The sequence below is a fragment of the Arabidopsis thaliana genome (assembly GCF_000001735.4).
Source record: "Arabidopsis thaliana chromosome 1 sequence".
In the NCBI taxonomy this organism is placed as follows: domain Eukaryota; kingdom Viridiplantae; phylum Streptophyta; class Magnoliopsida; order Brassicales; family Brassicaceae; genus Arabidopsis; species Arabidopsis thaliana.
Genome location: NC_003070.9, coordinates 27,400,899 through 27,423,360, shown reverse-complemented (window position 1 = coordinate 27,423,360; position 22,462 = coordinate 27,400,899). Strand labels below are relative to the sequence as shown.

Genomic DNA, 22,462 nt, shown 5'->3' with positions numbered 1-22,462 from the left:
TTAACGCATCTCTTTGGCTATCGGTTAAATCTGAGCAGAATGATATTGAATCATGTCATTGCACTACTTTTAAGTCTCAAATCTCTGGCAAGCATCTTGTCTCACATTTTATCTTCTTCGATCTCAGTCCTTCACGACAACACCTAGGAATCGCATTTCAGGATACAAGAAGTATAAATGTAAATTGCAACTTTTGCATAGATACTAACACCTTGCACTATCCAGGTACTACAAGAGGGACAAGACCACTCCCCCCCCTGTTAGTCTTATTAAATGCTGAACAACATTAATATAATGAGCGAACAACATAGATAACAGAAACATAACCAAATGTTTCGAGTAGGCTTATGCACTTTGATTGTCAAAGTGACATGATATATGAAGGTGAATATTCTTCTTCATCTGGACTTACATATTGTTCCAATTCTATTTGACGTCTTGGAAGGTATTCACCTGCCCCGATGTAGTTAGAGACATAACGACGATCGTTATCTTGTGATGCTTCTAGCTTGTGCAATGTTCTTTTCCAACTCTCTTCGTCTTTATCATATAGAAATGAACCGAGTACTTTCAGGGACAGAGGAAGACGTCCAGCAAAGTGGACAGCACGAATGGAGAATAGTTCAAAACCAATAAGAGGGTAAGTTTTCTTGAAAGCGTATAGAGAGAAGAGTTGTAGAGCTTCCTCATATCTCAGACACTCCATCTCGTATTTTGCCCCACCGAACTTAAGCGAAGACTTGAATCTAGATGTCATGATAATTCTACTGCCAGGACCGAGCCAACGGGTAACCTTCATGGCATCGTTAAATTGTTCATTGTAAGTAGCATCAACACCATCAACAACAAACAGGACTTTTCGGTTTACAAGACTTGGTTTGATGGCATCAAATATGTCTTCAGAACTCCTTCTCCTTGTAAGATGTTTTAGTAAACTTGGTGAGATGCGGTTCTGATAGATTTTATTGGCATTGGTTAGGAAGCAGTAGTGTTGAAAGTGGCTTGAGATGTCGTCGAAAACACATTCAGCAAGTGTCGTTTTCCCGACGCCTTGGAAACCCCAAATGCCAATTGTACGGACCTGGTTCTTAGATTCCAAATCAAGCAATCCATAGACCGCTTTCTTATGACGATACATCCCAACAAGACCGTTGGAGTCGTCAGATGTGGGAGAAGGCGATTCATTTGACATATCGTCCATAACAGATGTGGCTTCAAGTGCATATCTCTCAAGTCCAAATCCAGATTCTACAGACCCAGACAGACTGTTGAGTTTGTACTTCATATCGATATCTGTCATCAATCCCAGAACGCTCGCGTCTAGGCCAACTGTCGTTTCTGCGATTATATCTACGTCCGGTGTGTAGTATTTAGAAAAATAAATATTGATTAGTCTGATGATTAGATCATCGATCATCTTGGAATCATCCTCCCTGTCAAAAAACATAAAATATATAGGACTTTTGGAGAAAGGTTAAGAGACTATTTTACTATGATTTCTTAAAAAAATATATGTAACTTGTAGAGAGTTTTAATTATGTTGGAAAGAATATAAAAAAAACTTTTGAGAATTATTTTGTTTGAAAAAGTTTAGTTTATGGGACTTTTAAAAAAAAAGGTTTTTAAAACTTTCAAAATAAATAAAGCAAAAAAAGTCTAATTAGCAAAAAAAAAATTGGAAAGACTTTAAACTCTTTTTAAAGCTTTGAACTAGCCAATCACCCCCTATGAGTTAGCAAATTTTTTAAAAGTAAAACAATAAAAGAAACCACTACAATAAAAAAACCACTACAGTAATCGGTGATTACCAATTGCGCGAACAAAAATTACTGTTGGTGATGCTAACCAATTGGTCCAGTGCATCCCTCCAACGATTCACGGTTCTCCGATTTTCTCTCGCTTCATGCCTCCTGAAGTCGTCGGCGAATTTACCAGTTGGTCTTGTCAAATCCCCCGGATCCACTTCGTAGAAGACTGTTTCGATTTTGATGAGAGGCAAACGCTCAATTATCTTCGCGAGTACGTCCAAGCACAAGACGGAAGAGACGTAGTTCTCCGATATCACAACGACAGCAATCCTAGACTCGTTGATAGCCTGCTTGACCTCAGAAGATATCCTCTTTCCGTCTCCCGCCTGCTGGTTTTCAAATTTGTAAGTTCGAATTTCTTTTTGATCCAACGAACGGTATAGATGGCTGACAAAAGTTCTACCGGTGTCCTCTCTTCTAAAACTCAGGAACACTTTATGCTCTGATGAGGAGGAAGAAGAAGCCATGATTATCGATAGTGGAGAGATAGATGATTGATGCCTGAATTTTGACCAAAGAAATGAGATATTGATGTAGTTAATGACGCCTTGTAATATCTAGAGAGTTTGGCTTCCAAAAGTCAACGAATTGACGACGTGCAACTGTGTTACAACAGGGTGGCTTGGGGGAGGGTCTTATTGAACCATGGATTTGAAATCATTATACGGACAACGTGCAAGTTTGTGACAATATGATTATCTTGTACTAAGAACTTGATATGATTTCTTCATCCTCCTTCTTGGCCAAATAGTTGATCCATAAAGAGAGAGACTAATGGCTTCATCTTCTTCATCTCCTATCTGGAAGTACGATGTGTTCTTGAGTTTCCGGGGAGAAGACACCCGCAAGAACATTGTCAGTCATTTGCACAAACAACTTGTCGATAAGGGAGTTGTTACGTTCAAAGATGATAAAAAGCTTGAGCTCGGCGACTCCATCTCCGAAGAAATCAGCAGAGCCATTCAAAACTCTACATATGCTCTTGTGATTCTATCGGAGAACTACGCTTCATCTAGTTGGTGCTTGGACGAGCTCCGCATGGTAATGGATCTTCACCTAAAGAATAAGATTAAAGTTGTCCCCATTTTCTATGGAGTTGATCCTTCTCACGTGAGACATCAGACTGGGAGTTTCACATTTGACAAGTACCAAGACTCTAAAATGCCTAACAAGGTCACAACTTGGAGAGAAGCTCTCACCCAGATCGCCAGTTTAGCAGGAAAGGATTTTGAAACTTGGTAAGTTTTCACCACCAACATATGGTTTTTAGTGTACAATATCGATGGAACTGATAATAATTATTCTTATCATGTTCTATATTCTAGTGAAGACGAGGCGTCGATGATTGAAGAGATTGTTAAAGACATTTCAAAAAAGTTGTTGATTATGCAGCCAGTAGATTTCAGCGACATCGTAGGGATGAACGCTCACATGGAGCGCCTGAGTCCTCTATTGAGTATGGACTCTGAGAATGAGGTTCGTATGATAGGAATCTGGGGAATGGGAGGCATCGGCAAAACCACCATTGCCAAGTGTCTCTTTGACCAGTTTTCACAGGGATTTCCAGCTCGTTGTTTCCTTGAAAACGTTTCCAAGATTTATAGAAAGGGTGGTGTCTCGTCTTTAGCAGAAAAGTTTCTTTCAACTACACTTGGTCTGTCTAAGAAGAAGATGAAGGGTTCGGGCGTAAAACTTGGACCCCAGGAGATTAAGGCGAGGTTTGGATGTCGTAAAGTCTTTGTTGTCCTTGATAATGTGGATGACATGAGACAAATGCATGCTTTTGCTCAAGAGTCGAGCTGGTTTGGGCCAGGCAGTCGAATAATCATAACAACACGAGACAAGGGCTTGCTCAATACATACGGAGTAAGAACTGTATATGAAGTTAAGTGCATGGATAATGATGCTGCTCTTCAGTTATTTAACCAGTTGGCTTTCAAAGGAGCGCTTCCTCCTTCTGAACTTTATGAAAAACTGTCAATCCGAGCGTCTTGGCTTGCTCAAGGTCTTCCAGTCGCTATTGAAGCTTATGGATTATTTTTCCGAAGAATGACATCTTTAAAGGAGTGGGACGATGCATTATGTAGATTTATAGAAGCTCCTGATGAAAGTGTTATGGAGATCTTGAAAATTAGCTACGATGGATTAGAGGAAACAGATAAAAATGTATTCCTTCATGTAGCATGTCTCTTTAATGGAGAACCTCTCCGGCGTGCCACTACCCTTCTCGATGATGGTGTACTACAGGGTTGTCTGGGATTAAAAATATTGGCTGAGAAGTCTCTCATTGAAATAACAGCCAGTGGGTATATAAAGATGCATAATTTGGTAGACCAAACTGCAAGAGCAATTGTTAATCAAGAATCCATGCAGAGGCGCCATGGACGAGGAGTTTTGTGGAATCCTTATGAAATTTATGAATTACTGAAACGTAACACGGTAAGCACTTACAGTGTCTATCTGTAACATCGTTGTTGTTCATGGTTGTTTCTGCACTAAGCTTGTTCGTAGGCCAACTAATTTTATCGTATTTAATCCCACAGACAAGCGAACCAACCAATTGCATGGCACTACATATGTGTGACATGGTTTATGCATTGCATCTGGGAGGGTATACAGCGTACCACGATACTCTCAAATTCCTCAAGATCTACAAGCACTCGAACCATATTAAGTCCAAGCTGCTTTTCAGTGGTGACGATACAAATCTACTTTCATCAAGGCTTAGGTTACTACATTGGGACGCATTTCCCTTGACAACCTTCCCTTGCCGATTCCAGCCGCAAGATCTTGTTGAAATCATTCTACATCGCAGCAATCTCACAAGCTTCTGGAAAGAAACCGTGGTAAAAGCTCTTAACAGATCTATGCTTATAACAATGTATCTTCTGGTACTTAACATTCTCGCAATTTTCCTATTCTTTGTTGAATATGCTCAGGGGATGCCAAACTTGAGAAGATTGGACTTGTCAGATTCTGAAAATCTGGAACAACTTCCAGATCTTTCAATGGCCGTTAATTTGGAGGAATTGATAACTCAAGGCTGCAAGAGGCTGAAGAAAATTCCAGAGTCCATCAGCTACCTTACTAGATTGACGACGCTTGATGTCTCATACTGTGAGGAGCTTGCTAGTTATATCACTATAAGGGAATTGAATAGGAGCGGCCGTCAAATTGCTTTGTATTTCTCGGGTAAAGAAGTGGAAACGAGGTCCATTGCAAATCTATCTATTGGAGGAAACATACATATTCAGATGTTTTGGCTTGATGGCAACGTAGATCATCTCAGTTTTACTACTGAGCAACAAGGACCTGATAAATTGACAAAGAAAGAGAAGCAACAAGCACCTGGTGAATTGACAAAGAGGGAGCAGCAACAAGAACCTCGTAAAAAAACAATATTATGTGGTTTTGGATCGCTTATGAGGAAAGGACGGAAAGTTAAGGCCACTTCAGAGTTTCTTGATCATGAATGGATGATGCAGAGGGATCAGCTAGCGCCTGATAACCAACAAGCTCTTGAATTTTCTACAAGGACACGGCAGGCACTTCAGTTCTTGCCAGAGTTTCATGGTCAGGAATCGGTGAAGAAAGCACAGGGAAAATCTCAACCCACATCCAAGTTCCATGGATTTACTTCAGTAGACATCAGCAGGTTCAGGTACAGCAGTGATGGTGCAAGTTTCCTCTGTTTTAGCCTTTCGATGTTCCCCTGCGTGAAAGAGTTAATTCTAATCAACCTAAACATTAAAGTGATCCCAGATGACGTGTGCGGCTTGAAATTCCTAGAGAAACTGGACTGGAGTGGCAATGATTTTGAGACTTTACCAGAAACCATGAATCAACTTCCCAGGTTGAAATATGCCAGCTTTCGTAACTGTTGCAGACTCAAAGCATTGCCAGCGCTGGTTCAGTTGGAGACAATCAAACTCTCTGGCTGTATAAACCTCCAATCATTGTTGGAACTTTCTTATGCTGAACAAGACTGTGGCAGATTCCAATGGCTTGAGCTTTGGGTTGATGGCTGCAAGAGCATTCGATCAATTTTAGATCAGCTTAGACATTTTATCAAGCTATCATATTTAGATCTTAGCAGCCATGAATTTGAGAAATTGCCATCCAGCATCGAAGTGCTTTCCTCTTTGAGAACTCTCTGCCTTAATAAGTGCAAGAAACTCAAATCGATTGAAGGGCTTCCGTTGTGCCTCAAGTCTCTCTACGCCCATGGCTGTGAAATCTTGGAAACTGTTTCCCTTCCTTTGAACCATTCTGTAAAACACCTTGATCTTAGTCATTGTTTCGGTTTAAAACGGGATGAACATCTGATCGCTCAGTTTCTCAACGAGGGAGAAAACGAAGAGGTATGTTTCCAGCTTATTCTTCCATTACTCCACTGCAAACAACCTGAACTTGATCATTCTCCATCTTTTTTTCTTTTCGTTGTTGTCCTCGAATAGGAGTCACTGGGATTCGCTTTCTTTCCTGGAACCGAGGTGCCCAGTTACTTTGATCATATAGATAAAGGAAAGTCCCTAACGATTGACTTACCCCAAATTTGGCCGTCCCCGAAATTGCTGGGTTTTGATGCATGTGTCGTGATTGCTTGCGAGAGGCCCTTTGATATACAATTCTCGCCATTTTCTTATGACTGGGATTGGGGATATGAAAGGTACTTTTGTTTATACCTTAAACCAGATTTCCATAGTACTGACCCTAGCACTGAAGATGAGGAAGAAGTTGTTAAATCAGATCACCTGCTTATCATCCGCGGGTTAAAAAACTTCAGCAACCAAATCAACAAGTTAGGCATCAAATCCGATTTGCAATTCTCAGAGGAGTTGAAGTCTCCATCCGCAAAGCTACAATCATGTGGAATTCGCTTGATTTGGGAAGTTGGCCAAGCAGACAAGAGTATAGAAGGGGAAGAGCTTCCACTGAGCCTTGAGCATCTCTATGCACACGGCTCCAATTCCCTGGAGAATGATTCCTTTTCCCCAAATCACTCGATCAAGTATCCATTGCCCCCGCCTGAATCAAGAAGAACACAAGAATCTAATGAATATGATTTTACATGACGGACATAGTCAAGAGGTAAGGTTACCTCTCAATTGGGTTACCCTAGCTGGAAACTTTTTCCAGAACCTCATTTCATGTTTTAGAAGTTGACCACTGCCTTCGTTTTAAGCTTGATGATGGTGGGTCAAAATGGTTTGAAATTTTCTGCTTTCTTTGATCCCTCTACGCCATTGCCATGAGACGGCAAATTCTGGATCTTCTCACCCAGTAATCCGCCGCAAATCTGCCTGCCCCGTCACCTGATGATTCTGCTTGATTTGCTGTTTTCGTTTCATCTATTTTGTTTATTTCATATGAAACCTCCGAGTTCATTCCCGAGTCAACTCATTAACCCAAATCATACTGAAAATAATTCTAGCCCGGTTTTGTTTTGGTACTCTCTTTGAGATTTTGGTTTTATATTAGGACCGATTTGGGTTTTGAATTCCGGTTCAATTTGGTGTACGAATTATAACCAAAATAAATCAGCGGTAAGTAAATTCAAAACAACCGGCTGATCTGATTCTGCATAAAAAAAAATACAGGTTTTTATGAATCATGATTACTTGCGAGAGAGTCGTCTTCTCATCTGCAATTCTCGTCTTCTTCATGTTCACTGGAGTTGGGTAACTTGATCGGGTCTCTCCTCAATCCAAATCTTAATTCATCCTCCAGAGTGGTTATCCATCAGAGACCACTTGTTTGTCTTCTGCCGTTTCAAGAACCCTAAGACAAACAATTGGACGAGTTCGGCTTCGAATCCCATCGGCAAATTCCCAGAAGAGTAGCTTTTATGTGGTGCGCGCTTAATCTCTGAATATGTCTCAGCAGACAAAATCAACATGGAGCATCAATAATCTATCTCAAAGAAAAAATCACTACTTTGGTAAGCCTTTTTGAGTTTTCGTTTCAAAATACGTTTTTTTCCTTTGGGCAAAATTTCACAACGTATATACGTTAATTAAAATCTCTAATTGCATAAGTTACACACTTTATAGTGAGATGCTTCATTAGCTTAGGTGAAAATAAGAAAATCTCAGATAAACCGCAATGTTCATCAGTGATAATGTCATATTATACATTAATGACAACAGATCTACAACTTGTTGACATTAACAGATCATCACTTTTTTAATATCTTCTTGAGTGATTCATTCACTTATTAATCATCACTCAAGAGAATAAATGATGTGATTTTCTCTTTATCTTCTTCTTTTTTTCCTGCTCTTGTGTATCTCTTGCTCGTGATTTCCATAATAGCTTTCTCTTGGTCTCCCTCCAGTTGTTGCAGTTCCTTCTCCCAACGCTCTTCATCCTTGCCTCGTAGAGAAGACCCGAGGATTTTAAGTGTCAGAGGAAGGAAACCCGATATATGGACAGCGCGAAGGGATAGTGATTCAAAACTAGTGGGAGGGTGTTGCTGGTCAAAAGCAGAGTGAGAAAATAGTTGAAGAGCTTCGTCGTATCTCAGAGACTGAACTTCATAAGCATGCTCCACACCAGACTCAACTAACAGGTTCCTGTCCTGTGTAACAAAGATCACTCTACTTCCTGGAATAAACCAGTGAGCAAGGTATACTATCTCCTTTAACTGTTTGATGTTATCAACGCAATCAATCACGATCAGACCTTTTCGGTGTCCAAATGTTGATTTGATTTTATCAATCCCCACATCTAAACCCTGTGTTGTACCTTTTTCTGTTAACAACTTTAACAGATCCCGGTCTTGGTGACAAATCTTTTCAGCCTTGTCTACAAACACATGAACTTTGAAGTTGCTAGATATTTCTTCATAAGCGTACCTCGCTAGCGTCGTCTTGCCAATGCCTCCTGGACCCCAAATTCCTATCAAACGAACTTCTTCAGCAGCTTTGAAATCCAGCAATTTGTAGAGTGTTTGCATCTGACGATCCATACCAACCAGTCCATCACCTTTGGCTGTTAATGGCTTTCTATTCGAGATACTCAAGATTTCATTTGCAATTAACTCAATCATGTCCGCTTCGTTGCTCCTATGATAAAATCAAAAACATAAAGGGAAAAGAATCATGAATCCGAGTGAAAAAACCCTTGAATATTCTTACGTACAGATTAAGCTTGTGTTTTACCAATATCGTGAATCCAGGGCAGGTATGTTGGTGAGTTTAGTGAGAGAAACCCTCCATTCTTGAATCTTGTCATCTGGATATCCTTCACCAAGCTCTTGAAAGGGTTCCGCGAGATATCCAGTCTGTTTTCTAACATTATAAGGATCAACTCCGTAGAAAATGGGGAGGATGGAAAGTCTACCTTCGCTGTGAGAGTTTACGATCTTCTCGAGCTGATTGAGGCACAAAACAGAGATTGGATAGCTCTCTGAGACTACAACAACCGCGAGTTTTGACTCCTCTGCCAGAAACGAGTCATCTTTGAAATTGGTGGTAATGTCTTTTTGTTCCAACCAACGGTCCAGAACAGAGACAAAAGTTTTTGAGGGGTCTTCGCTGCAGAAACTAAGGAATACTTCAAATTTGGAGGATGAAGACATTGCTAACGAGAGATTGAGAGTTGCGAATTGTTAATTTCTTGAATTACAATTCTCAAACGGGAAGAAATGGAAAACGAAAAGTATCTGTTTGCCAAAGAAAGCGATGAGTAGAAGCTGCCAAAGTGCGCGAGAGTCGAGATTTGACTACTCAACTATCGTGCACTTAAAGGTACGAAGGATAATATAAACTTTTGTTTTGTATTGTTTAAGGTTAATTTATAGCAGAGTTTGTTTTTGAACAGGATAACATAAACTATCTTCAAACTAACTCACTTCAATTTTGATTTTCTTTTTTATTCAGTTAACTATTTTAAAAATCAACCTGGCTCTATTCGTATCATTTCAGCGTGGCTTCATAGCGGGAGCTCCGAGACAGCTGCTTTGTCAGAAACCTCCATGTGATCAAATTGACCCGACCCGGAAACTACGAGGAATACTAAGGGGAAACAAACGAATGCAGAATATTTTCCCATTTTTCTCTTTCCATGGCTTCCTCGTCATCATCTTCTGCAACTCGTCTCAGGCACTACGATGTCTTCCTCAGTTTTCGAGGGGTAGATACCCGCCAAACCATCGTCAGCCATTTGTATGTGGCTCTACGTAATAATGGAGTTCTTACTTTTAAAGATGATCGGAAGCTCGAGATTGGCGACACCATTGCCGATGGTCTAGTCAAAGCTATACAAACTTCGTGGTTTGCGGTGGTTATTCTCTCTGAAAACTACGCTACTTCGACGTGGTGCTTGGAGGAGCTCCGGTTGATAATGCAGCTTCACAGTGAGGAGCAGATCAAAGTGCTTCCTATCTTCTACGGCGTAAAACCCTCTGACGTGAGATACCAGGAAGGAAGCTTCGCGACTGCCTTTCAAAGGTACGAAGCAGATCCGGAGATGGAGGAGAAGGTTTCTAAATGGAGAAGAGCTCTCACCCAAGTCGCTAATCTATCAGGCAAGCATTCCAGAAATTGGTAAAATCTCTCTTTCTTTTCTCTACTTTTATAGAGTACTAAGTACAATGTTCTGCTGATTTCTTGATCTAACCTTAGCCATCCACAATCTGGTTGATGTATTTTTTTGTGTTGCCTATGTTAGCGTGGATGAGGCAGATATGATAGCCGAGGTAGTTGGAGGCATCTCAAGTCGACTGCCAAGGATGAAGTCGACAGATTTGATTAATTTAGTTGGAATGGAAGCTCATATGATGAAGATGACTCTCCTTCTGAATATTGGTTGTGAAGACGAGGTTCATATGATAGGGATCTGGGGAATGGGAGGCATAGGCAAATCCACCATTGCCAAGTGTCTCTATGATCGATTTTCACGTCAATTTCCAGCTCACTGTTTTTTGGAAAACGTGTCTAAAGGCTATGATATTAAGCATCTACAAAAGGAATTGCTTTCCCATATCCTCTATGATGAAGATGTCGAGTTATGGAGCATGGAAGCTGGATCCCAAGAGATAAAGGAGAGACTCGGGCATCAAAAAGTTTTTGTCGTGCTTGATAATGTCGATAAAGTGGAGCAGTTACATGGCCTGGCAAAGGACCCAAGCTGGTTCGGTCCAGGGAGCCGTATCATCATAACCACACGAGACAAAGGTTTGCTCAATTCCTGCGGAGTAAACAATATATATGAGGTTAAGTGCTTGGACGATAAGGATGCGCTTCAGGTTTTTAAAAAGTTAGCTTTTGGGGGAAGACCTCCTTCTGATGGTTTTGAGCAACTCTTTATCAGAGCTTCTCGGCTTGCTCACGGCCTTCCTTCTGCCCTTGTAGCTTTTGCCTCCCATCTCAGTGCTATTGTGGCCATAGATGAATGGGAAGATGAGCTAGCTCTACTTGAAACATTCCCTCAAAAAAATGTCCAAGAGATTTTGAGAGCTAGCTATGACGGTTTAGATCAATACGACAAGACTGTTTTCCTTCATGTGGCATGTTTCTTTAATGGTGGCCATCTCCGATATATCAGAGCATTTCTTAAAAATTGTGATGCAAGGATAAATCACTTAGCAGCAAAGTGTCTCGTCAACATATCAATTGATGGATGTATAAGCATGCATATCTTGCTAGTACAAACTGGAAGAGAAATTGTGCGTCAAGAATCCGACTGGAGGCCTTCCAAACAAAGGTTTTTATGGGATCCTACAGAGATCCATTATGTACTGGACAGTAACACAGTAAGTTCTTTCAAAAAGTAAATCTTAGAATTGCTCTTGTTTTCCACTCTAATCTTGATGGTTTTTGGATATACATGCCTTTCTTCAGTTGTTGACGCTTTTATCAACAGGGTACTCGAAGAGTTGAAGGCCTGTCACTGCACTTGTGTGAAATGGCTGACACTTTATTATTGAGGAATAGTGTTTTTGGCCCTATGCATAATCTCACATTTCTCAAGTTCTTCCAGCACTTGGGTGGTAATGTGTCGAACCTGCAGCTAATTTCAGATGATTATGTTCTTTCTCGTAATCTGAAGTTACTACACTGGGATGCCTATCCATTGACTATATTGCCACCTATCTTTCGACCACACACCATTATTGAACTCAGTCTGCGATACAGCAAACTCAACAGCCTCTGGGATGGAACCAAGGTATGCTCATTCAAATTACATATTCGTTTTACTCTTTCTGATAAGGTCGTCATATTGTTACCTATCTTTCCTGTAATTCTGTGTTTTGCTGTATTGTTTTCAGCTGCTTCCAAACCTACGGATACTAGATGTAACAGGATCGAGGAATCTCAGAGAACTTCCAGAACTTTCGACCGCAGTAAATCTTGAAGAGTTGATATTGGAAAGCTGTACGAGCCTGGTGCAAATCCCAGAGTCTATTAATAGATTATATCTGAGGAAACTAAATATGATGTACTGTGATGGTCTTGAGGGAGTGATACTCGTCAATGACCTTCAAGAAGCCAGCCTCAGCCGCTGGGGCCTCAAACGGATTATACTGAACCTTCCTCATTCAGGGGCGACACTGAGTTCTCTGACAGATCTAGCTATCCAGGGGAAAATATTCATTAAGTTGTCGGGTCTCTCGGGTACGGGAGACCATCTGTCTTTTAGTTCTGTGCAGAAGACCGCTCATCAATCAGTAACACATCTACTTAACTCTGGTTTCTTTGGTTTGAAATCACTCGACATCAAGCGGTTCAGTTACAGGTTGGATCCTGTTAATTTCAGCTGTCTTAGCTTTGCAGACTTTCCATGTCTGACCGAGCTAAAGCTGATAAACTTAAACATTGAAGACATCCCTGAAGACATATGTCAGTTGCAGCTCCTAGAGACACTGGACCTCGGTGGAAATGATTTCGTGTATCTACCCACATCCATGGGACAACTTGCCATGTTAAAGTACCTCAGCCTCAGTAACTGTCGCAGACTTAAGGCACTGCCACAACTTTCTCAGGTGGAGAGACTCGTACTTTCTGGCTGTGTGAAGCTCGGATCATTGATGGGAATTCTTGGTGCAGGCAGATACAATTTGCTTGATTTTTGCGTTGAAAAATGCAAGAGTCTTGGATCATTGATGGGAATTCTTAGTGTGGAAAAATCAGCTCCAGGCAGAAACGAGTTGCTTGAGCTTAGCCTTGAAAACTGTAAGAGTCTTGTGTCATTATCAGAGGAGCTTAGTCATTTCACCAAGTTAACATATCTAGATCTCAGCAGCCTCGAGTTTAGGAGAATCCCAACAAGCATCAGAGAGTTATCCTTTATGAGAACTCTCTACCTCAACAACTGCAACAAAATCTTTTCACTGACAGATCTTCCAGAGAGCCTCAAGTATCTCTATGCACATGGGTGCGAATCTCTGGAGCATGTTAACTTCTCTTCGAATCATTCTTTCAACCACTTGGACTTTAGCCATTGCATCAGTCTAGAATGTATTAGCGATCTGGTTCGTGACTTTATGAACGAGGAATATTCTCAAGAGGTAAGGCTCTCTTCTCTATAATCTGTTCCCTTTAACCCCCTCATAAGCTATATTTTTAAGTTGTGACTTGATTGATTCTCATTTTGCACGTAGGCTCCATTTCGACTTGTTTGTATAACGAAATACTCAATTGCTTCTACCAACAATATGCGAACCTCATGGAGGGAACCTATGAGGATCAAACTACCTAAGATTAAAGCTGCCCCCAAGCTTGTGGGATTCTTTGTCCAAATCATGGTTGTTTGCGAAAAGCCCTTCCATCTACAGTTTCCAGCGTTTTCTTATAATTGGGACTGTGAAGGTAGCAGGTTATATCGGATTAACCTCAAACCAAATCTCTATCAATCATCAGAGATGATGGAGGACAACAATAATAGACCATATAAATGGCATCACCTGGTCATTGTCCAAATCCCAACTGGCATCATCAGCGCAGAAATTGATGAGGTGCAATTCGAATCCCATATCCAAGTTCCGGAGCCGGGCGACGAGATAATTTTGTGTGGAGTTGAACACGTTGGGTTCGTTTTAAAGTAGCTGGTGCGGAGATCAATTCTTAAGATGATGATGGATCTGCAGATTTCTAAACACAAGGATTTGTACCAATTTTCGTTTTGGAACTAAATAAATTACTACCCATGTAACCTCGTGTCGGTTTGCTTTTATAATCGGTTTGGTATTTTTCGGTTTAATTGTGACTTGATTTTATTTTTTTCCTTTTAAGAGAACCAATTTTTTCTTTCTGCTTTGTACTCGATGTCTGCCCTTTTTGCTCAACAAGCTTTACCAGATTGTATTCTGGTATTTCATCAGGCTAGAAATGGAGAAAGAAAAGTTGGAGCTGCCAAACCCACAGGAGTTGTGTTCTCACTGGAAATGTTACATTAAATATCATTGCAAAACAACTACTAATACATTGAATCTCCTTTGATTTTGGTCCAAAGAAAGGTGAATAACTTTTGATTTTGGTGCATATGGGATGATGACGGACTGATGAGTACCCAATATCCAGTGCCCACGTGTCCTAATTCTTATGGATCAATCAAGGGCTTAAAAGCCCATAAACATTAAACAGAGGGAATAAAGGAATGCTAAAAACTAATTAAGAAAACATCAAGTAACAATTATTATGTTTTGGTTGTTACTTGTTACTTCCAAGGATAAAGGAGGGATTCCTATGCTTGACTTGCACTAGAGCTTTATTTCATTGCAAAAAAGGTTAGGTACTTGATTAAGAACCCAACCTAAGTTTTAGTATTATACAATCCTTTTTCCCATCTCATTTTACATGCTTACACTTTCATTAAACTATTATACTCAAGGAAACTGGTTGCAGGTCTATAACTTGTAAATTAAAACTGTTCGTGTTATTTATTCCCATGATAAAATTGTAAGAGCGTGTGAATCACGAGCTTAGGAGAGCGTGTGAATCACGAGCTTAGGAGAGCGTGTGACATCAATATGGGGAGGGGCGGCTAAAGACTAACGAGTAAAGGCATAAGGGGGAAATTAAGGACTGTTCAGAGTTCAGAAATGTTTTTAGTCTGGAAACGACAATACACTTTGGACAAAAAGCTAAATAACATTTTAAAAGCTTCATACAAATTAAAAATATAATCAAACAAAAGCTAACGTGGCCAAGATAGCTAATTACTTTTTTGGAATCATTATTAGAGATAATGGAAATTAAGAAATCATACAGCCAAAACAAACCGTAGTTATTATATTCGTAACAAAAGATGGGGGAAAAGTTAATATAAAACAAACCTTATACTAGTATATATAATACATGGCTCATAATACATTACTGCTAAATGAGCAAAAACAAATAAAGGTAAAGTTCTTAACGGCTTTGTAGAGATAGGAATCATTAATTTTAGAGAAAAAAAAATCTTGAATTGTACGTTTACCTTTCCAGAATTACATTATTTGTTGGCTTTTAATTGTTAATCATTTTTGTTGTGTTTTTCCTCCAAATTATAAAATTTAAAAACTGTGTCAGGGAATTTAGGAATCTAATATAGTTGGACGATTTCGTATTAATAAAGATTTTCAAAAAAAGAGTCTGCTCTAATCGTTATTTGGGGGTAAATTGATTCTATAAGGTAGGGTTAGCCAGAGAGCCTTATTCTGTGTTTTGGGTTAAAGTGAGACCAAATAAATTAAGATATTTAAAATGAATAATTAAGAGCACTTAAGACAATAATTAACCCAGAAGGAGAAGCTGGTGTAGTGGTGGTTCTCATGGCGATGTTGGTTTCCCAGGAAAGGTAAAAGAGACGGAGACGAACCAAAACAAGGAAGAAAGAAGAAGATCTTACATACGAAGATCACTCTCTGATTCACTCTGAGAGACAAACTGGTTTACTTTGGTTCTGTTTGACAAAAGGAGACATGCAAAAATAAATCTCTATCCCTTGTTTTTCTTCTTCGCTTCATCGATTACTCAAAGAGGTTTCTTTCTCTATCTCTTATCTATTTCTTTCTGCATCTGTAGTCTCTTTGTTCGAAAAAAAGATGTTTAATTTCTGTCAAATTTTTCTCCTTTTTTCTTTGTTCGATTATTGGTGTATCTGTCTTGTGGCGTGCGATTGATGTTTACTGATTCTGAAAAATTCTTGCTAAAATAATTCATCTTCAAGTCAACGACTTTTTGCCCAAAAGTGATGACGGGAACAAGAAATTTTTCTTGGTCGGAAAATTACTAATTTTAGCCAATCGTAGCGATCTCTGCAATCGTGTTTTGGTTACCCAAGATAGTACGATCGAATCAGTTCGTTTAGAGAATTAAAAAATTACTCAAATTTAGAAACTTCCAACTTCTGTTTCTTTCTATTCTGGGTTTTTTCACCCACTTGGATTATTAGCTTTAAAAATCTAATCTTTGAGTCATTTTTGATTGTTATTTAGGTTGTTGGTTGTGAGAATAATTAGCTTGTTAAGGAAGACGTTATGATGCATCAGATGTTGAATAAGAAAGATTCAGCTACTCATTCCACTTTGCCATACCTTAATACTAGCATCTCTTGGGGAGTGGTTCCAACTGATTCCGTTGCTAATCGTCGCGGTTCTGCTGAATCACTAAGCTTGAAGGTTGATTCAAGACCTGGGCATATACAAACTACAAAGCAAATCAGTTTTCAGGACCAAGATTCATCTTCAACACAGTCCACTGGTCAATCTTATACTGAAGTTGCTAGTAGTGGTGATGATAATCCTTCCAGACAAATCTCCTTTTCGGCTAAATCAGGTTAGATTGTTGGTATATATATGTTTTACTTCTTGTGTCATTGACAAAAGAATCATCCTTTTGCCATAAAGAATGTTATCCTCTTTCTTACTTTCTCAGTTGTTTCTCTAGGATCTGAAATAACTCAACGGAAGGGGTTTGCAAGTAATCCTAAACAAGGCTCGATGACTGGATTTCCGAATATTCACTTTGCTCCTGCACAGGTATTTGTAACTCTATGAATACAGTAATCATAGCAAAGCTTTTGATTGTAGACTGATATCTTATGTTTATACATGGTTCAGGCTAATTTCTCATTTCACTATGCTGATCCACATTATGGTGGTTTATTAGCTGCAACTTACCTACCACAGGCACCAGTAAGTACACCCTTCGTTTCCAAGTGGGAGATTTACCTTTCAGTTTTATCTGTCCATCAGATCTCAAGTCTCTTAATCTCTTTTGCAGACATGCAATCCTCAAATGGTGAGTATGATTCCTGGTCGTGTTCCTTTACCAGCAGAGCTCACAGAAACTGATCCAGTCTTTGTCAATGCGAAGCAATACCACGCAATTATGAGGAGGAGACAGCAACGTGCTAAGCTTGAGGCTCAAAACAAACTAATCAGAGCCCGTAAGGTAGTTACCAAATTTTGGTTTATATTTTAAACAAACGCATACACGTAGAATTGCTTTGCTCATCTTTTCTTTTTCTTATTGCAACAGCCCTATCTTCATGAGTCTCGACATGTTCATGCTCTTAAAAGGCCAAGAGGATCTGGTGGAAGATTCCTAAACACCAAAAAACTTCTTCAAGAATCCGAACAGGCTGCTGCTAGAGAACAAGAACAGGACAAGTTAGGCCAACAGGTAAACAGAAAGACCAACATGTCTAGATTCGAAGCTCATATGCTGCAGAACAACAAAGACCGCAGCTCAACCACTTCTGGCTCAGACATCACCTCTGTTTCCGACGGTGCTGATATCTTTGGACACACTGAATTCCAGTTTTCAGGTTTCCCAACTCCGATAAACCGAGCCATGCTTGTTCATGGTCAGTCTAATGACATGCATGGAGGTGGAGACATGCACCATTTCTCTGTCCATATCTGAGACAGTGGATCTTGGTGCTGTGTTCATGTTCCCACCAAGAAGGGGAAGTCATCCTTGGCTACTACTAGTTCTTTCGCTTGTTGTAACTTCAGTGTTTTTATTTCATATTATGTCTGTGTTAGACATCACAAGAACGACCAAGATCTTCACTTTGAAACACTCTATTACCTTTTCATCTTCTGTTACCATGGATCTCTTGTCTAAACTAGTGATATGATTCTTCTGATAAACTTTCAATTCCTCTTTTGTTTTTTTCAGGATTTATATATGTTTGTTTTTGCTTCATTTGTGTCGGCAATGAAGAAGTCTCCTTATTCTGTTTGAAAATGGCGAAGAAAAATACAGATTCTGGTTCCACTCCATTGATTTCTGTGAAGAGACACATTCGGATTCTTGAAGTATTTTACAATTTAGTTGACAATGTTTAAGAAAACATTTAATGAAGAATCCAGTATATATTAGATTATGTCTTATTCTTGATACACTTCTTATAAATAAAGTAAAAAAGGTTGAAAGATTCTACTTTGAGTCTCATTTTATCTGTCTGAGAAGATGTCATACACTTGAAAATACTACCATTTCTTCCACACGTTCATGAATATTTTTTTCAAAATATCAAGGCAGTCTCTATGCATTATTTCCTATTTAAGATATAATATTTTGATAAGGTAAGAAGAAACGTAAAATACTGCTCCAAAACACGTTGACTTATGGGACAGATACACACACACTTGTGTCCCTCAAATACTAACAAATGATCATAATTTAACTTCTGTAAAGAAAAAGACAGCATTGTGAAATATATAAAGTCACAATCCTGTACATATCACTTTCGCAAGTGATTCATGAATTACTTCTAAATATAACATGTTGCCAAATCAAAGCTTGTCGTGTGTGCTTATTGATGTAAGACTGCAATTGCCAAATAAAGTCTTACAAGTCATCTTTTAACATTGCAACATATCATGTCGGTTTAGTAGCACGGTTATGGTGAACCGATACCTGGAAACTGAATTCAAGCCAATGTGGAAAGAACATTTATTTATTTAAAAACAACTGAATTTAACACATTCCTTACATATGACTGGAAACAAATGAAATAGCAGAAGAGCTAGATAAAGAACAAGATAAGTAAGAAAACTAGAGACATTTCCATAAAAGATTCTTCTATGTGGATTCCCAGTTGTTATCACTATGATTTAGAATAAAACCCGTCATGGTTCTTAGCAGAAAGCCGTTTCAAGAACTCGTAGGTAGTGATCATAGTTGTTGCAGACATTGACATTGAAGCACATCTTGGTCCCAATCCTCTATAACAAGCCGTCCATCCACCTTCTCTAACCAAGTTTCTTACAGTCTGTCCAATACTCGGTCCACGCTTCCCGTTGTTACTACTATCTTCCCCATCAAGAACCTGCAATCTCGTCTTGATTGTGTCGAGTGGCATTGTAATCAAAGCAGAAACACTTCCAGCAATCGCAGCACTAACTCCTTGAACAGCCATTATCGTTTTAGAATCTGGTTTCATCGTGGTACTATTGTTCCCGCTTTCTTCGTCTTTCTTACAGACATAACACCCAATTCCACCCCAAACCATCCGCTGTGCAACAGAGTAAGACGCCCACCAAACAGCATTAGACGGCGCATAAGTCAGAATCGATATCCCAAACCCTCTGTATAACCCCTTCGGTCCATCAGCGCGAACGATCTTTCTAAATGCATCAAACCCGTTAACATAATTACACCTTGATGCATTAACAAGACCAGCACTTCCTTGAACCATAAGCCTTTGGCTAACCACATCAACAGGAGTCCAAACAAGCTGTGCAGCCATCGCAGCACTCAAACCTCCAACCGCATTAGCAACAGCAGCAGCTTTAGCCTCTGTCAACCCCAAGCTGACAGCAGCAGAGCCTACGTTACTCTTAGTAACCTCCAAGGCAGTCATGTACAAAGCACGAGCAGGGATAGTTCCCATCAAAGAAGTTCCAAATCCTCTGTACAATCCCCTTAAACCTTCATGTCTCACAAGAGTAAACGCAGTTTTAATACAAGAACCTTGCGAATGACACACTTGTTGCCGAGTTTTCATCAAAACCGCAGGATAAAGAGCTCCAGATACCCCTGAAAACAAAGCAGCGCCTAAAACGAAAAACTTGGATTTATCAAGCATCTCCCAATTGATATCAGCTGGTAAATGAATCTCCTGAGCCGATTCTTCCTCGGCCGCACCCAAATTCATCTTCGCCACTTTCTAACCAACCCAGAGAAACACACACAAAAAAAAAAACTTTTTTAAACAAGGAACAAAAAATGTTCCTGAGATGTGTTTCAGAGCTCAATCTCTATCTGTACAACTTTTCCTAACCTCGCCGCAAATTTCTATTTACAATCGGAGACTGTAACCTATCCCCAGGATTAGAAAGACCAAAAATTTCTAAAAAAGACAAAACAAAAATTAGGATTCAACGAGAACGAAAGAGGAAAGATTTCAGAAGCCAAATCTCAAAGCAAGAGACGACGGCATTTTTTGCGTCTGTGGAACCACGTCTTCGATCCAAAACGATCACCAAAACCATGCGGATCTAACTCTAACAACAACATCTTCGAAAACAGAACCGATTAATCGACCTTACCGAAGAAACGATCATCCTCGCCGGTAAGCGATAAAGAAAAATCTAACCGCGAAACTCGTTTCCTTCGCCGGAGATATCCAATAAGCACCAATACAAGACCGATGTTAGAAGAGAGAGAGAGAGCTCAAAGAGAGTAATCGCGACGAGAGCACACGAAAATGAGACCTTATACAGTTATACTGTTACGAGCGAGTCTAGGGTTCCGGTTTTTTTCCCCCTGTAAATATACCAAATTGAGATACCGGTATAGATTATAAACCGGCTTGCATTTTCCGGTTCGATTAGCTGATTTCTCTATGTAACAAAATGCCATTTACAGTTTTCAAATTTACCGGTTAAAATTGACCTAACCGAAACAAATAAAGTGGAAATGTTTTAGTTTTTGATTCAACTAAGTGTATCATCAATGGATTTTATATTGTTTCCATATTGTGCAAAATGTAATCAGAAAATGATCACGATGTGCAAATTGGTTTGCTTAATTTAAGATTGAATTACAGATTTTTTTTTATCGAATATTAAAGGATTTATTAAGGAAATAAGGAAGATCTGGTAAAAATCAGATGCTGGCAGGTGACACGTGTCACTCATGACTAAGGTCTTAAACTCTTACGGATAAAGAAAGCGACAAACTGGGAGCACTCTTAGAAGACGAAGAAGATCGACGGCAGAGATAGAAAAAAGCTAAAAGGTCGTCATCGAAAACAACGGCTAAGATCTTGTTCTCGGATCAGACCCAACAGAGGAGAGAGAAAATGGATCCGCTTTTGTGATTTGGATAAGATGACGTGGCGTCCATATCCTTGGGTCGTTGGGCAGAGAAGAGAGCAGAAGGCAGTGTGAGAGGCACGTGATCTGTCACGTGATTTTTGATTCTTTTTCACTGTTACACTTCCACTATCGTTCGAGCTATATTTTTTTTTATGAAAAAAGAATCTAAAGATTTATCAGAGTTCCTCCTAGAGATGCTAAATTTATAGGAACAGTGGTGGTCCTTGGACAATAGTATGATACTACCAAACACCAACAGAAATCATTTTTCTGTCGTTGTATCATTTACTGACATAACTTGATTACAAAAATATAGTATTAATTAGCTTTGGGAGTTTCACATATTTTAGTATCAAATCAAATATACAACAGAAATCAATACTATAGTATTTGGAAATGCCCACTACCTAAACATATACTACATTTCTTTTTCGGTCCACGCTTACTTATTACATCGTTAATCCTTATCTTCAACAGATTAGATGTTAAAGTGAGTAGACAAGCTTAGACTGATTCCAACCATGTGATTTGATTCCAAAAAGAACATTATAGCTGTGATGGGCTTGAGTGACGAACAACACTGTTGGTTCTGTATCAACTGGTGATGACCATTATTTCAGCCCACAACTTGGAGATAAAAGAACCAAATCATAAGCAGTTTCCACAGACTAAAGCACCAACAAAAACTATGGAAAGCTTTTATCGAGCAAAAGATCACGAGTCACAAACATAACAAAAAAGTACACGAATCATGAAATCAAATTTCTCAAGTTCCCTATCAAAACGCTTTAAAATACAGAAAAGGGATCCCTTCTCATTTATTGTGTCGTTCTCTCCCAAACCCCAAAACACTATTACCCAAATTTAGAGAGAACACACAACGGTTAGTTGAGGTATTCAGAGTTTGAATCAATTCTAATTCAAGTCTTTTATTTGAAGTATAAGCTTATTGGGCTGGTTTTTCACAATGACTGTATATTTGACCCAATCCGCCCAATGTGACGAAAAGGAGGACCCATAACTAGTGGTGTCCTTTACTTTCTTTTTCTTTTCCAAAAACGTTAAGATCATAAACTCCATACCTATATACATTAATATGAACTATGAAGTGTCGTCTACTTTGTATGAATGTTGCTCTCATAGTCTCATCTCATTATTTATTTTTGTCCTTTAAAATGACAAAAAGATAGTGACATTTATTATTTATTTTTTGTTTCCGTCGCTTGTAATATATTTATTTGATTAATAAAATGGGACGAAATCACAAATATATATTAGAAGAACAAAGAACAATAGATACAAATAATAGTAACATTATATTTTACTCATAAGAATATACTTCATGTGTGGCACATGTCTCATGTAGTCCATACATTCGTGTTTTTTTTTGTTG

The 22,462-nt window shown here is 39.2% G+C and overlaps 6 protein-coding genes and 2 long non-coding RNA genes across 21 annotated transcripts; 4 read left to right on the top strand and 4 right to left on the bottom strand.

Annotated features, from left to right (window-relative positions):
* Positions 1-22: 22 nt before the first annotated feature.
* On the bottom strand, positions 23-2,422 carry AT1G72870 (Disease resistance protein (TIR-NBS class)). The gene is made up of 2 exons (NM_105945.4): positions 1,809-2,422; positions 23-1,433 (listed from the first exon to the last, which is right to left on the bottom strand). Exons 1-2 carry the CDS (start codon positions 2,273-2,275, stop codon positions 362-364), a joined length of 1,539 nt encoding a protein of 512 aa, NP_177430.1. The 5' UTR covers positions 2,276-2,422; the 3' UTR covers positions 23-361.
* AT1G72860 (Disease resistance protein (TIR-NBS-LRR class) family) lies at positions 2,415-7,133 on the top strand (the record flags this gene model as incomplete). Of its 3 annotated transcripts, NM_001334556.1 has the most annotated exons (5): positions 2,415-3,046; positions 3,134-4,247; positions 4,352-4,654; positions 4,748-6,169; positions 6,266-6,883. In NM_001334556.1, the coding sequence occupies 5 exons, from the start codon at positions 2,583-2,585 to the stop codon at positions 6,881-6,883; spliced, it is 3,921 nt and encodes a 1,306-aa protein (NP_001322142.1). The 3 variants fall into 3 exon arrangements, with proteins under 3 accessions (NP_001322142.1, NP_001322143.1, NP_177429.2); NM_001334557.1 differs by lacking the exon at positions 6,266-6,883 and having other exon boundaries at positions 4,748-6,265; NM_105944.2 differs by having other exon boundaries at positions 2,583-3,046; positions 4,352-7,133.
* Positions 4,239-7,247, bottom strand: AT1G72855. Of its 4 annotated transcripts, none has more exons than NR_139939.1 (3): positions 6,910-7,247; positions 5,637-6,836; positions 4,239-5,520 (listed from the first exon to the last, which is right to left on the bottom strand). It is a non-coding gene; the product is annotated as an other RNA (long non-coding RNA). The 4 variants fall into 4 exon arrangements; NR_139937.1 differs by having other exon boundaries at positions 4,239-6,290; positions 6,357-6,836; NR_139938.1 differs by having other exon boundaries at positions 4,239-6,836.
* A 63-nt stretch (positions 7,248-7,310) lies between these two features.
* AT1G72852 lies at positions 7,311-9,066 on the top strand. 3 transcript variants are annotated; one of them, NR_139934.1, is made up of 3 exons: positions 7,420-7,749; positions 8,146-8,436; positions 8,581-9,066. It is a non-coding gene; the product is annotated as an other RNA (long non-coding RNA). The 3 variants fall into 3 exon arrangements; NR_139936.1 differs by having other exon boundaries at positions 7,311-7,749; positions 8,146-8,876; NR_139935.1 differs by lacking the exon at positions 7,420-7,749 and having other exon boundaries at positions 7,851-8,939.
* On the bottom strand, positions 7,878-9,480 carry AT1G72850 (Disease resistance protein (TIR-NBS class)). The gene is made up of 2 exons (NM_105943.2): positions 8,972-9,480; positions 7,878-8,875 (listed from the first exon to the last, which is right to left on the bottom strand). The coding sequence occupies exons 1-2, from the start codon at positions 9,388-9,390 to the stop codon at positions 8,026-8,028; spliced, it is 1,269 nt and encodes a 422-aa protein (NP_177428.1). The 5' UTR covers positions 9,391-9,480; the 3' UTR covers positions 7,878-8,025.
* A 29-nt stretch (positions 9,481-9,509) lies between these two features.
* AT1G72840 (Disease resistance protein (TIR-NBS-LRR class)) lies at positions 9,510-14,165 on the top strand. Of its 4 annotated transcripts, none has more exons than NM_001198457.2 (6): positions 9,510-9,559; positions 9,737-10,357; positions 10,482-11,565; positions 11,676-11,978; positions 12,082-13,320; positions 13,414-14,165. In NM_001198457.2, exons 2-6 carry the CDS (start codon positions 9,876-9,878, stop codon positions 13,855-13,857), a joined length of 3,552 nt encoding a protein of 1,183 aa, NP_001185386.1. In that variant the 5' UTR covers positions 9,510-9,559; positions 9,737-9,875; the 3' UTR covers positions 13,858-14,165. The 4 variants fall into 4 exon arrangements, with proteins under 4 accessions (NP_001185386.1, NP_001322025.1, NP_177427.2 ...); NM_001334554.1 differs by having other exon boundaries at positions 9,692-10,357; NM_105942.5 differs by having other exon boundaries at positions 9,530-9,559; positions 12,082-14,165.
* A 974-nt stretch (positions 14,166-15,139) lies between these two features.
* Positions 15,140-18,216, top strand: NF-YA3 (nuclear factor Y, subunit A3). 3 transcript variants are annotated; one of them, NM_001036195.5, is made up of 7 exons: positions 15,393-15,774; positions 16,231-16,570; positions 16,682-16,773; positions 16,855-16,929; positions 17,018-17,035; positions 17,111-17,188; positions 17,276-18,114. In NM_001036195.5, the coding sequence occupies exons 2-7, from the start codon at positions 16,273-16,275 to the stop codon at positions 17,660-17,662; spliced, it is 948 nt and encodes a 315-aa protein (NP_001031272.1). In that variant the 5' UTR covers positions 15,393-15,774; positions 16,231-16,272; the 3' UTR covers positions 17,663-18,114. The 3 variants fall into 3 exon arrangements, with proteins under 3 accessions (NP_565049.1, NP_001031272.1, NP_001319368.1); NM_105941.8 differs by having other exon boundaries at positions 15,140-15,774; positions 17,018-17,188; positions 17,276-18,216; NM_001334553.1 differs by lacking the exon at positions 15,393-15,774 and adding an exon at positions 15,821-16,079 and having other exon boundaries at positions 17,018-17,191; positions 17,276-17,900.
* Positions 18,217-18,686: 470 nt separating this feature from the next.
* Positions 18,687-20,547, bottom strand: AT1G72820 (Mitochondrial substrate carrier family protein). 2 transcript variants are annotated; one of them, NM_001334552.1, is made up of 2 exons: positions 20,031-20,483; positions 18,688-19,916 (listed from the first exon to the last, which is right to left on the bottom strand). In NM_001334552.1, exon 2 carries the CDS (start codon positions 19,902-19,904, stop codon positions 18,855-18,857), a length of 1,050 nt encoding a protein of 349 aa, NP_001321871.1. In that variant the 5' UTR covers positions 19,905-19,916; positions 20,031-20,483; the 3' UTR covers positions 18,688-18,854. The 2 variants fall into 2 exon arrangements, with proteins under 2 accessions (NP_565048.1, NP_001321871.1); NM_105940.4 differs by having other exon boundaries at positions 18,687-20,547.
* Positions 20,548-22,462: the final 1,915 nt, after the last annotated feature.

What these genes read in the sequence shown, in the direction of transcription:
- AT1G72870 (NM_105945.4), bottom strand. Translation starts at nt 2,275, where the DNA reads ATGGCTTCTTCTTCCTCCTCATCAGAGCATAAAGTGTTCCTGAGTTTT. An exon ending in AATTTTTGTTCGCGCAATTG is followed by an intron (nt 1,434 to 1,808) that starts GTAATCACCGAT and finishes GTTTTTTGACAG; the next exon opens with GGAGGATGATTCCAAGATGA.
- AT1G72850 (NM_105943.2), bottom strand. Translation starts at nt 9,390, where the DNA reads ATGTCTTCATCCTCCAAATTTGAAGTATTCCTTAGTTTCTGCAGCGAA. An exon ending in GCCCTGGATTCACGATATTG is followed by an intron (nt 8,876 to 8,971) that starts GTAAAACACAAG and finishes ATTTTATCATAG; the next exon opens with GAGCAACGAAGCGGACATGA.
- AT1G72840 (NM_001198457.2), top strand. Translation starts at nt 9,876, where the DNA reads ATGGCTTCCTCGTCATCATCTTCTGCAACTCGTCTCAGGCACTACGAT. An exon ending in ATGTACTGGACAGTAACACA is followed by an intron (nt 11,566 to 11,675) that starts GTAAGTTCTTTC and finishes TTTTATCAACAG; the next exon opens with GGTACTCGAAGAGTTGAAGG. An exon ending in ACGAGGAATATTCTCAAGAG is followed by an intron (nt 13,321 to 13,413) that starts GTAAGGCTCTCT and finishes TTTTGCACGTAG; the next exon opens with GCTCCATTTCGACTTGTTTG.
- NF-YA3 (NM_001334553.1), top strand. Translation starts at nt 16,273, where the DNA reads ATGATGCATCAGATGTTGAATAAGAAAGATTCAGCTACTCATTCCACT. An exon ending in TTCACTTTGCTCCTGCACAG is followed by an intron (nt 16,774 to 16,854) that starts GTATTTGTAACT and finishes TACATGGTTCAG; the next exon opens with GCTAATTTCTCATTTCACTA. An exon ending in TAATCAGAGCCCGTAAGGTA is followed by an intron (nt 17,192 to 17,275) that starts GTTACCAAATTT and finishes TTATTGCAACAG; the next exon opens with CCCTATCTTCATGAGTCTCG.
- AT1G72820 (NM_105940.4), bottom strand. Translation starts at nt 19,904, where the DNA reads ATGAATTTGGGTGCGGCCGAGGAAGAATCGGCTCAGGAGATTCATTTA.